The 13,715-nt window shown below is 36.0% G+C and overlaps 1 protein-coding gene across 4 annotated transcripts in view; it reads right to left on the reverse strand.

The window, feature by feature from the left end:
- Positions 1-974: 974 nt before the first annotated feature.
- Positions 975-13,715, reverse strand: part of bchs (WD repeat and FYVE domain containing 3 bchs) — a 388,664-nt gene continuing 375,923 nt past the window's right edge. For all 4 annotated transcript variants that reach the window (XM_067128777.1, XM_067128778.1, XM_067128779.1 and 1 more), the window contains 6 exons: positions 10,807-10,967; positions 10,416-10,578; positions 8,594-8,806; positions 2,322-2,433; positions 1,847-2,044; positions 975-1,642 (listed from right to left, as the gene is read on the reverse strand). In XM_067128777.1, coding sequence (XP_066984878.1) covers positions 1,546-1,642; positions 1,847-2,044; positions 2,322-2,433; positions 8,594-8,806; positions 10,416-10,578; positions 10,807-10,967 — 944 coding nt within the window. In that variant the 3' untranslated portion in view covers positions 975-1,545. The remainder of the gene's footprint in view (positions 1,643-1,846; positions 2,045-2,321; positions 2,434-8,593; positions 8,807-10,415; positions 10,579-10,806; positions 10,968-13,715) is intronic.

The raw sequence follows: 13,715 nt of genomic DNA on the forward strand, positions 1-13,715 counted from the left end.
GAAAGTTTGCAGCTCATAGCTCAAAGCCTAATTTTCTTAGAAATACATGAATCAGAGAGCAATAGCCACAAGTAAACATTTTGCTGGTATGTAAAATAATATGTGAAGTTTACAAGTTCCAGAGTACACCTGCAGAAATAATTAAACACAGTAGTCAGTTAGTTACCATACTGAGACAAATTTCATCTGTGCAACTTGCAGTTAGTACTATTCAATTATAAACCATAGTGTGGAGGGGGACCACATGTAAGTTGATTAGCTGCTGCTGTTAGATGACCAGTCAAGTCCAAAACAGGTATTTTCTTTTTCCCCACATTATAATTTACAAATATTTAGTGTAGAACTATACTTGGCAAAAACTGTGAATGCCTTACATAGCTTGATTGTAAAGCAAAAATGTAAAGGAAGATTCATTATTTTTAACCGTTTCACTTCTGGTGTAAAGCTGAATTTCATGGCATTATATACAACTAAGAGAAATGCTTTTCTAAAACATTTTGTTTACAAAAAAGATTAAGAAAATGTGTTGTCGAGACAAGTCTGTAAATCCATTTTACTTATACTGCATCTCCTAATGCAAGTGATTTGCAGGTTTTAAGGAAAATTAACCATTAACAGAAAGCGAAGTAAGAAAACAAAGGAATTTCAACATACTCTGTGAACCAAATATGACACTTGGTGTCATGCAATTGGGAAGTTTCCCTATAACCATTCCTGTTCATTCCTCTAAAAGTTATTTATATACAATATTACTGTGACCAAGATTTTGTGACCTAAATAGAAAGTCAAAACTTTTATGAAATATTTGTAAATATGTCACTCTGAAGATGGAATTCACTTCTAAGAGGCAGAATGGATGTAATATAGTGAATTCTCATTAATGAATATATTATACAATACGTATACCCGAACGAAATATGCCACATTTTGGTGTGCATCAATCAAGATATACTGTATGGAAAGTATGAATAAAATTTTCTTTTTATTTTATTTTACAACTACTTAATCAGTTACTTATTCTGTTTATTCAAGCACCAAATGTGTGAAGCCTAATTTTTTTTGTATCACTTTTTCTCCTTCCCAGTTCAGTGTTTCATACAAAATATTTGTTACAAAATGTTTGCTGTTTGGCTTTGAAATTCCAAAATAGTCCTTTGTCACTGATGTTCATAACAGATTAAGCAACTGATTAGAAATTGGACTGTCTTGCAGGCAGTAAATTTTAGTTTTAGTTTCTTAGAAACATAGAGCATTTGCCCAAAGAGACCCTGAGTGAATACAAATGAGGATCATTTTTTTTCTCCCTTTTCAAAATTACTGACAATATGAATCTTTAGCTCTGACTGACAGTTTCATTTCAAGAAAAAAAAATTAAGTCATTTTAATTCTAAACCTATCAGAAATGTACATAAAATTCTACAATGGAAAACTGTCTGCATTCATCGGAACTAAAAATCATATAATCAATAAATTCTTAATTTAAAAATTTTCGACTATGTATACAAAGATAGTTTCGTAGACTTAAACTAATGGAAAATTGGAGAATCATTTATCATGTTTTAGGGATGTGTAGCATTTCTGGCACACTCTAACAGGCTTTAAAATTCGTAGTCGTGAAATTTCAGATTCAAATCTACTGCACCTGAAAGGACACAACCATATAAAAATGTGTACAAAATGAATCTTTTGAGGTAAGACATCGTGCCTTTTCTTGTGGGATGGAACATTGTGACTTTCATATTCTGCATATATCATATTTCTCCAAACACAATTATTTCATCATATCTCAGCTTTACTGTTTGAGCAGGAGAACAATAAAATAAAAAACTTGAATCTAACAACTTACTTTGAACAGAATAAGTGTCCACAGTTGCGACAGTGATGACGCCTCTCATAAATACTGAATTTGACCTGACAATATGCACATCCATCACTACCATCGTCACGGACCCAGTGATCAGCAACTGCCCTACCAGGTTGGTCAGGAACACTCCAGGAGAAAACTCTTCCCCTTGCATCTCCTACTAATACTGTTCTGTGGTCTCTGAAAAAAATAAATACTTCTATTTAAAACTAGCAGGTTAAGACATGTTGGAAACCCAGCACATGACAATTTCTGTCAATCACTTTCAATTCTAAAAAAGAAAATAGACTAGATACACAAGGTAGCTTATATTTTTTTTTTTGTGTTAGCTATCTTACTGGAATATGAAAAATGACAAAATACATTAAATTGCTCATTTTTATTCTATCATACACGAGGAGGCTCAAGTAACAATTATGTAACCTGACAAATTCTCATTTACTATTACTGTACTTACTTTGAAACAGCTAAAGCAGTAACTGAAGCTGGTTCAGTATTATCTCTTCTGTCATATGCCGTGTGCATTGTTAGCTTGCTCCTAAACACTAACTGGCAAGCCCACTTCATTCCTGTGGAGGATACAAAAAGCACATATATTGTATCATACACAAATGATAAAATAATTGCATAAATATTTTGTGTTAAATTTCCAGTCACTGGCATGCCATTTCAAAATTAACATTTTTCCTTTAAACAAATTACAGGGATTTCAGCTATGCATTGTCATTCCACATGTGACAATACAGGTGTCTTGTGCAGGATCTAGCCGAGACACTTTCCAGATCTTGACATTTTTAGCTTGTTTGATTGGCATAGATACATTCCTTGTGCCTTATTCCCTATGAGGGAGACACTCAGAGACTCGTTAAGAGTTTTTCTTTTGAACCACTCTACAGCAGGCAAGCTAGAGGATCTCTCATTACTGAATGAGCTATGGGTGAAACCTGACCTGAATAATGGGATCAAAAGTACTTATCAAGTTTTCCTTGACCTTCATTCCAGGTTAAGAGAGACTGAATTTGCTCTTCAGAATCTAGGTCTACCTATAGATGAAAACGAAGTTACTTTGACTGGAAAAGTACCCATAGAAAGTTCATGCCAGGTGATATAGCTCTTCTGTTCCTACCTGAGAATGCAAATATACTGGAAGCAAAGTGGAAATGCCCTTACACAGTTATTAAATTTCAAGGTAATGTAAATTACTGGGTCCACATGAAAGATGTTAAAATGTTCAAGTAGTATTATCACAGAGCTACTGTGAATGACCTTGCTGTCGCTGAATGAGGTAGACTAACTTAAAAGCTAACCCTTATTTTCAGTCTCAGTACCTTGGATACTGTGTGGTATCAGAGGATAAAGGCGACGAGAAGTACACTGGTTAATGAGATTATTACTGTGGATACTCACCATGTTGTTTTAGATGTAACCATCACTCCTGGATTACATGCAACCAAAAAGAATGAACTTCTCAAGGTTCTTGTTGACTTTCAGGGAATATTTTCCAAAGTTCCAGGAAAAAGAAACTCAATACATCATAAAATTCATTTGCTGTTTAATGAACCTCCTAGGAAGAAAGTTTACCCATTAACCATTTCATATCAAAGATGCTTTTAATCAAGAGATTTTTAAGTTGATGGAATTAGACATCATAGAACCTTCAGATTTGCCACTTTTCTCTCCTTTGACACTGGTAAAGAAAGCACATGGTTCATATAGAGTTACCCAGGATTTTTTAGGTATATTTTTAACCACTTATTTTGATATCCTATGATGTTGACTAACATTCTATACCTTCTAAGGCTTCTGGCATCAAACCCAAGCACCAGGGGAAGAAGCTTACCATCACAGAAAAGGTGGAACTCCTCAACATGCTAAAGGATGGGAGAACTACACGGCTGTGGGCCGCCAATATGGGATCAATAAATCTTTGGTTTGCTACATAAAGAAGGATGAAAAGAATACCAGGACGATGGCACCAGTGTCTTTTAACAAGAATGGGAAGATGGAGTCTTCATTGGCCCTGTGGATCAGTGACTGCAGGAGGAAGAATATCTCGCTGGATACCAACACTATCCGCACGAAGGCCAAGAAGCTTTACGAAACTTTTGCCGAAAGTGGTGATGTTCTCGACAGTGACGACAATGATGATGACAACGCAGAAGTGGGACCATTGAGTGCTTCTCCTACCAGACCAACCCCATTCAGTGCCAGCAAGGGCTGGTTTGATAAGTTTCGGAAATGCTTTGGACTTAAGAGCGTTTCTCTGCATGGAGAAGCTGCCTCTGCGGATAAAGCCGGAGCCAAGGAGTGGTTGAACAACACATTCAAAACCATCATTGAGGAAGGGGGTTATAAGCCTGAATAAGTTTTTAAATATGGATGAAATGGACTTATTCTGGATGTGAATGCTGTCTTGCACTTTTATAATGAAGGATGAAGCCAAAACCCAACAAGATCATGTAACTTTATGTGTGGGAATGCCGTGGGCTTCATGATAGAGCCAAGGCTTATTTATAAGTCAAAAAACCCAAGGGCCTTAAAAAACATGAATAAGAATGTGTTACCTGTGTACTGGATCCACAAGCCCAAGGCCTGGATTACGAAACTCCTCACGTCAGATTGGTTCCACCAGTGCTTTATCCTGGAGATCAGGCTTTATCTGGCAGAGAGAAAGGCCTCAAATTCAAAGTGCTGCTGATCATGGACAATGCTGGAGGCCACGCTGTTGATCTGTCGTATGACGGCATGCAAATAGAGTTCTTGCTGCTGAACACCACATTGCTGATTCAGCCCATGGATCGAAGCATTATTCACACTTAAGGCTCCCTTTATGCAAAACACCCCGCAAAACCTTGCTGAAGCTATGGACTCGGACATAGACTTTTTGCTAAAAGCGTACTGTGTGACTACCCCATTGCATCGTGTCTCCTAAATATTCAGAAGGACATGAAGGAGATGAAGAGTACAACTTTAAATGCCAGCTGGAAAAATTTGTGGCCAGAAGTGGTCCACAATTACAAGGGATTTTCTCCTGATGAAGTCGACCATTCTGCGGTAGATAAGGCCGTGAAGCTGGCAAAACTACTGGGAAGAGATGGCTTCAATGATATGACTCCTGAAGATGTTAATGACCTGATCGATGCCCACTCGCAACTGTTGACGGACAAAGACCCGCCGGAGATGATAAAGTAAGCAAGCAAAGAAGAGGAAGTGGAACATGAGGAACTAAGGAACTAGGGGTTGAAGAGGAGGAGGTTGGCCTAACACTCTATCGCCTCGCAACCATGGTTTCAGTGAATGGCTCAAGAATGGGACCCCCAGATGCTTCGTTCGTTCAATTCTCAAATATGATCGAGGGTGGCATGTCGGTTTATAAAAACATTCTCGCCCAGAAGAAAAAGCAGCGCCAGCAACTCCCCATAACTATGTTCCTCACTTGGAAGAAGACACCAGTTACGCCAATGCCTTTAGCGAAAACAGAAGTTATGGGCGAGGGTGAAGATGCTGCACCAACTGATGAAGTGGCACCTTCAGAAGAGCTGTAATGCTCTTCTTGGCTGTGCAGTACATTCATCTCATCGTCATCATCATCATCATCATCATTCAAGTTGTAGTAACTCCCTGGTGAGTGCCCATATAGGATTTTATATGTTGTTAAAATTACGTATGTTTAAGAGTGTAGAAAGTGTTCAAGAACAGAGGAAGCGTTTATAAGAGTATGGGGATGGTTTATAAAGCCTTAAAATATATATAAATAATAAATATAAGGTCGCTACTTCACGGATTTTTGCCTAGAGTTGGGGGCTCTGGAACCTAACCCCTGCGATAGATGAGGAATGACTGTATGTGTGTTACTTTATATGGTTCTAAAGTGACTTTACTTCCCTTGTCTGGTATTTTGTTAAAAGCTAACCTCGCTAATCTGATTTAAAATACCAACTACATATAAACTTATACTGGGTGGCACTTCATTTAAAATAGTTGCCAAGTTTCTTTTTTTTTTTTTTTTCAAGATCATGTCCTTGCTTGTGAGCTCAGGATTATTTCTGACATTTGCATACTATTGAATTTTAATTATGAATGCCGGCCTAACAAAATTAAATTAAAATATATAAATAAACTGTATTGATTGGTACTGTTAATTTATTATTGATGATATAGTCAATACTCAATGAGATGTGTTTCTAAGCAATTAGAACTTGCCCTACAAATCGACATTAAAGTACTAAACATATATTGTAAGCTATATCAGATGGTGCTATACTTCAACTTACTGTTAACTACTGCAATAATATGAGAATTATGGCTTCTATAACTACACTGGTAACTACCATATTACTGAAACTATTAGTTTAATATCAATAACTAGTACTGGAAAGTATTTGGCACATCCTGCTAAGGAGCCAAATTTTATATCTTTTTAAAAGAGTTGTGATGTCACTATCCAGTGGAGATATACATACTAAGAGTAGATCTACCTAAAAATCATTTTCATTCCTCTACAACACAAAAACCCTTAACTATTAAAGATATTTGGGGAAAATTCTGTCGTACATAATACCTTTAAAATGTTTCTAAATTATCAAAAGAAAAGGAACACTTAAGTTTCAAAATTATGTTTAACCATGAGCTCCATCTCCCCTAAGCTTCGAAAGTTCGGCATATAGCGGAAACTGCAATATACGGTCATCATTATGTAACCAAGAAGTTTGGCTAAAATAGAAATTTTTCTTTGATACTCCTTAAAGGAAAATTAACTACATATAATGAAAAGAGCCACCCCTGAATAATTATTTTCAGTAACAAAAATTCCTAATTCATGAGAATGAAAAATTGTCTAAGTTGACAGCAAGCACAAACTCCTGACATGGCCTAATCCAAAATTCTCACCTTGAAGGATGCACTGGCTAGTAGAATATAACAATTATACCTAACCACAGAAAAATTTTAAAGAAATAAAACTTTTTACAGGGGCTTCCGCTATGCACTTAGCTTTTCTCAGCAGACAACTGCAACATTTTGTGAACACGGCACTACAAATGCAAAATTATTCTTAAACACACGTGTGGGCATGTGAGTGTTTCATCAGACCACAGAGTAATTGAGATTTTGGTCAACCTGCAAGCTGTTGCCACATCTGTGTGAGAAGGGTGAATGTAAACACTGTAAGCAAGGGAAACAGCCCTCTTGCCCTGAATACTGTACTCTTAAACTCTTATCACTGTGTCAAATCAAAGGACGTACTACTACTACTACTACTACTAATACTACTACTACTACTACTACTACTACTATTACTACTACTACTACTACTACTACTACTACTACTACTACTACTACTACTACCCAGAAGATGAACCCTATTTGAGCCAACACCAACTATGATAGAATTATTTTATATTGCTCAGTCACACAGAGCCCTGGGGGGACCATACGAGCCAACTCCTTTGAGGATAAACACTGGCTATGCTATAAAACATAAGTGTACAAGACCACAGGATCTGCCAGCCAAAGAATTTATCTTGTGTACCAATACTGGCTAGCTATTATAAATGGAAAAAAGTCATTTGTGACCACTCATTCTGGGAGAAATACAAAATATTTATATAATATAAGTACGTTAAATGGATATATGAAAGTCCATTAAGTAACCACCTAATATAAAAGAGCATTGCTACCAAGATCTATTCACACTCTCCAGGCCCCAGAAAGATAACATGCAGCACTTGCAGCAAAGTTTGCGTTAAGGTCCCTGAGAAACCTGGAGAAGACAAAAACCCTTTTGTGGTTACTTTAACAATCCACAAGGTCCTAAAAAAGGAGGTACAGGATGCCCTAAAGCTAGCCAAACATGACAGACAGAAACCACCTCTTGGTGAGCATGGTCCTTCAGCTGATGACACCATGATCTAGACCAACAACAAGCCAAGCTTACTCAAGTGTAATCTTTGGATATGAAATGTTTGTACTGACTTCATAAAGAAAGCCAAAGCTTTAAAATAAAAGTGGTTGTGGTTGCCTAAAGAAATTGATAGATAGGAATATAGGGGGTGATGCTGAGGAATTTTGCAAGCTGACGAGATCTGCTATGAGCTGTGCGGGGCAAAACAAACATTTCAGTGTACAATACTCTCTTTGCTCTGCACAAAATACACTCCCACAGACAAATGAAAAGTTAAAAGTACTAAGCAGAGCACAATTAAATGAATGAAAAGTATGAATGGTAAAATAGCTGATAAAAATAGGGTTAATCCTGGGAGGACAAAAATTACTTTTAAGAAGTCACTCAGAGGAATCCTTGTGGGACAGTGGAGTGTAAGATAGGCATGCAGAGTAGGACTTTTCTTCTTTCAAGAGATATCAAGTTGGTGTAACTGGTTCCATTACAGATATTTATGATTAATTGGTCCATAACATGAAACACCAAAAGAATGAAAAAGCATACAGAAAACTAAATGAATTATGAAAAATGATAAGTATCTAGAGGCTTTTTTTTATCCTATGCAAATGTGTCTTTAAAAGAGGCTTCTAAAACTGAACAAAACAAAGTAATGTTAGATATTGATCTTTAGCAAGGGAATACTAGATGTATCAAATACTGGTACAGTAACAACAAAAAATTTGAGTTGGGAGAAAATTAATATAAATATATGAAAGATATAATATGCTCCTATATTTCCTAATGTCTACATAAATAATTGAAGTACAAAAAAGCACTGTTAAACTTACCAGGCATTAAAGGATTTTTAGGTAACTTCTTTTTATTTTCTTGCTGAGAACTTTGATTCTGTGCCTCTCTGACCTCTGATTCAGATATCAACACAAAAGCATCACTGTCAGCAAGACTGGTCTCACTCTTGCTAGTCTGCAGTCTGTGATCAGGACCTCTTGGGCCATCATGGGATCCACCTCTTTCAATGGCACTTATTGCTCTTGCCACACCTGAAAGTAAATAATTTATTGGTCATTTAATCTTTCTTCTCTTCTTTGCATCCAATTATCATAATAAACTATTTCTAAATTCTTAGAAGGCTTGCCCACAGTGAGTCAGAAACTGAAGCTATGATTGATAAAGAAACTGAACATCTGAGTAAGAAGAGACTGATAGGAATGGAGAAAAGCAAATGTCAGAAAGAACTGCATCTGTCAATTTTTTTTATAAAGAATTTAAAGTTATTTGTTTCTGTTTTTTCTACACTGTATGAGTTTTGTCTACAGATAACTCTACAAATGTTGACACTAGTTGCTCAATACACAGCCAATACAGATAATTCTCATTATTGGTTACTTGTATGAAGCAAAGATGGTTGGTATGCATCGCAACTTTAGATAATATTTACTGACATCTAACAATTACTTGAATAATTTCACTAGAATCAAATGTATCCTTTGACATTTGTCCAAAAAATAAAGACGACTTGTATGTACTGTTACTTCAGATAATTGTTACTGATGACTGTAAAGTATGGTAATTATTATTAACAAACCTTAAAGCACTTTCTTCCCATGACAGAACTTCATGTATTCAATTGCACATTCATATGACTGTATATACTATATTACAGAAAATGCTAAGTAATTACACTAGAGTATAAAAATCTGTCTATGGCAGTAGCATGGGGAAGATTTCAAAAATTTCTTTCAGTGACTTTGTCTTTCCCTTCCTTGCGACGTCAATGGAAATATAAATCACCAAAATTTTGGTCCACATTGTTTTACAAACTGTATTTCCTGTGTAACAGGAAATAGGACATTCCCAATTATAAAACAATATATTTTGCAGCATGGCTCTCATATCTGTTGAATCCAGATTTGTTATGAGATGCCACAATGGTTCATGTTAATGTCTGAGGGTGGGAATTGTTATGTCACCAAAACCAGTTGCTAACAGCTGGTAGGTTGACCTTGTACACTTGACCCTTTACCTTATAAGGTGCACCACAAATTTCCTTGACCCTTCTTAAGGACAAAAGCTTGTCTTATATACTACCAGCAAACATGGTAAATATTTAGAGCGTATGTGGTACTCTGAATAATTTATCAGAAAACCAAGTAAAAATATTAATACATAAAAACAGACGATTGGATGTTATATGTTTCAAGAGCACATTATTCCCCACAATCCCAGTCTTAAATATCAATTTCGTAACTCTAAATGTTTTTATAACACTTATTCCTCAACTGCATACATGCATATATGACCATTCAAATAACTCTGCGTCACTTTATTATGCCGCTGCCTGACAGTACTGAACCTGAGTCCTTCCCAGGTAATACTAGTAGCTTTGCTAGTATAAAAAAAATTTAGATTGTTTCATTGAAACTACTATTTCAAAGTCTATTTACTTTAGTTCCATAGTATGAGTGGAAAATATTGGCAAATACTGATAACCAAACTATACGGCTTGAAGGGTAAACATTTTTAGCTTCATCTTTACAATAAAAATGTGTCACTTGAGGTATCCTTGGCATTCATTTGGAAAAAATTGGTAATAAATTATTTTGGAAACCCCCTTAAGGAAAAATAACAAAACAGTACATTCTCAAATACCTGGTGGGTAATTAGAGCTTCTCCTTAAAACAATATCATCGTGAGATTCTATAGACTGAGTCTGCGATGCTTCTATACTTGGCGTACTAATAGTAGATATGGATACAGCCACTTGTCGATGTAAAGGTCGTTTTTCTTTGCTATATTTATCAGGGCTTTCCTCCTGTCAAAGAAATATAGTTAAGTCTGAAATATACTTAAAAATATGGTATACCCAAGCAATGACTTGAAAGGGAGTTTAAAAAGTTGAAGCTACATGTAAATGCAGTACTTCATTACAAAGACAAAGCAAAAATGATTCTGGATTTTAACAAGATCCAAATATTGTTAAAATACCATATTAATGAACATGCCTTGATTGCCAGTAATGTTAAGAGTATAGAAAACTTACCTCTTCACTTGTGCTGATTTTCTTTGAATCTGCAGATACTACAGTGTAGGTTTCAAGATCCACCACATTTTCAGAATCCCCCTCTATCTTCTCATTCTCCTCAATGTCACTTTCACCTTCTTCAGATAAGCTGCTTTCACTCACACTCTTAGTCAGTAACGCTGTAAAGAAAATAACACCCTTCACCAAGATACTCAAAACCACCAAGACAATAGCTATTTACACAATACATGTAATTAATCTTTTTGAGGATATTCATTATCTCAGAAGAAGGACTGTTATTATATCATATGTCTTCTGTTAATAAAATGAGACTCCCATTGCTATAATACAATTAGTTTCTTAATGAGAATGGTAACAAACAGTAGCTTATAAAAGATAACACAGTAAAGCAGAATAAATAAATACACCACCAACTACCACAGTGTGTCATATGACATCAATATCAACACATCACCGTTTGCAAGGATTAACCATTAATGGACGGATCCCCTCATGAGAGGATCTGAAACAGGTTTGGGTGGTGGACAGATCCCCTCTGAGGAGTATAGGCAGTCCCTGGTTAATGGCGGGCTCGGTTAACGACGATCTGGTTTTATGGCGCTTGTCTAGCGACAAAAATCGGCAATTTTCGACACCGAAAATCGCCGATTTCCGCTTATCGACGCCAATAATTGGGTATTGGCGCCAATACATGCCTAACAGAGGCGCCGATAACCGAAAATCGGCGCCGAAAAGCCCCAAAAATTGCCGATTTTCGGTTATCATCCCACCCTCAGAAACGGAACCCGCCGATAACCGGGGACTGCCTGTATTAATATTAAGTGCCATACAATTTGGCTGCATCTAGCAGGAAAGAGTTTCCATCACTTCAATGGCCCATAAATGAATAGTGGCAACTAAAGAATTCAGCTCAGCTCAATCGTGGGCGTCTCACGGAGATCAGTACTGTTCTTGACTTGAAGGGGGAATGTCTTGCTCCTCTCTCTCTTTCTCTCTCTCCCATGACGTCTTTTTATTTATTTGGTCATAAATATACCCAGGGATTGCTGTTAATTTTAGTTCTTATCTTTTATGATAGGATGTCAGCTATAATTGTAATTTTGCAAAGAATTATTAGTAAAAACATGTATACCTCCAAAAAAGTTACTGTATCTCCCGATCTCAGTAAATTTACGTAAATATTTTACAACAAATATACTCAGAATCTGTTACTGACATAGTTCTTATCTGTTATGATATTGTATGAGCTGTAATTATAATTTTACAAAATAAAATAAAATACATTATTAGAAATATCATGTATAACTTGGTAAAATTTACAAGTGTTTTGTTAAAGAGGCCCCACACAGGGTTGTAAATACAGTAGTCACTTTCAACTTCCCATGGAAGGTAGGGAAAATTTTTTAGAATTTTTTTCTTTCACCATGTACATTTGCATATGTTCTGCTTTCCACTGTGTTTTTTTCTTAACTGGCCAACCTTAAAGTTTGCCCGGTTTAGGGGGTTGCATGATATACAATTAGCCTGTCCCTTAGGGGTTAAGGGAATAAAATCTCTTCTTGGCTTCTCTTGCAAGTAACCTGCTATGAATGAAATACTGTACTAAGAAAACAGTAAGACTGTACACTGTTTCACCTGGTCATCTACAGATAAATAATAATGGTTGAGTGTCCTGCAACAAAGAAGATAAACATAAAAGAAGTGATTCACAAATAATACAAATTTTTTAGCATGACGTATATGGAACCAACTCCCCTTAAATCTTATAATAATTAAGTGACATGCTATAATGCATGTATTGTAATTGAAATACAACTCTACAATCCAGCCTTAGTACATCCTAATAATTTGATATTTCAAAGGGTAGACCAGCTAAGGATTTACATACGAAAAGCTTTGTACTTCTAGTCAGAAGAGGGTCTCCTCTGACTATTGGGGTATAGACATGCCCTTCCTCACCCTCCAGCAAGTTTCCAGTGGTTTTCAAGCTGTGAGATACTGTCAGTTTTGTAATCATTCCTCACACCAAAACTATCTAGTCCCTTGCCAGGCTTGCATTTGTACTACTGATATGCACCACTTAGTGTCTGAGATATGTTCCGAGCGAAGGCTGCTAAGAGAACTGGACTTTAAGCAGACATTACACAGATTACTAAACATTAAGTCTATTAGGGCATCATACCTACACTTCTTTACTTATTACTTAGCCATGTTGTTGACCTTTATTTTATATAATTTCACATTATGTCCTCAATTTCATTGAAAATATTCACATTACGTGCTCAATTTCCTTGAAAATATGTCTTAAAAAATATAAAACATTATTTGGAGACTTACCAACTGTTATATCTTTGCAGTGACAGGTGAAGTTGGCATTCAAAATACAAAAATAATCACTTGGCTGACCTGAATGACTGTAGACTTCACCTGGTGTTTCGAATATTTAGTTCTCATCAAAATTCTTCTCGACAACCCACAAAGTTGTGGGGAGGCTGGGTGGATTCTACTTAAACAGTATGTAAGTATCCAAATAATTTTATTATGAAAATACATATTGCTGTATACACTCGAGTATCATCTGATCTCACATATCATGCAACCTTTACAATTTCGTCTCCAAACATGATTTCATTGTATATTTCGTGTATCATGCGAGGTGCACTTTCAGTAACCCATATAACATTAGGCTCATCTTTTTTCCTACATATTCTGTAATCCCATCTTCTAGTTAAATAAATATGAATGAAAAAATAAAACTCAACTTTTCTTGCCAAGCAAATATAATTTTCCAGTAGATTACTGTATACTGTACCAGGCTATACTTGTACAGTGAATTTCATTTTCAGTGGCTTATACTAGGCTAGGCTTTCAAACAAGATAACCTAACTTATGGCTTACGTAACAAT

The sequence above is a fragment of the Macrobrachium rosenbergii genome, chromosome 27 (genome assembly GCF_040412425.1).
Source record: "Macrobrachium rosenbergii isolate ZJJX-2024 chromosome 27, ASM4041242v1, whole genome shotgun sequence".
Taxonomy (NCBI): Eukaryota; Metazoa; Arthropoda; class Malacostraca; order Decapoda; family Palaemonidae; genus Macrobrachium; species Macrobrachium rosenbergii.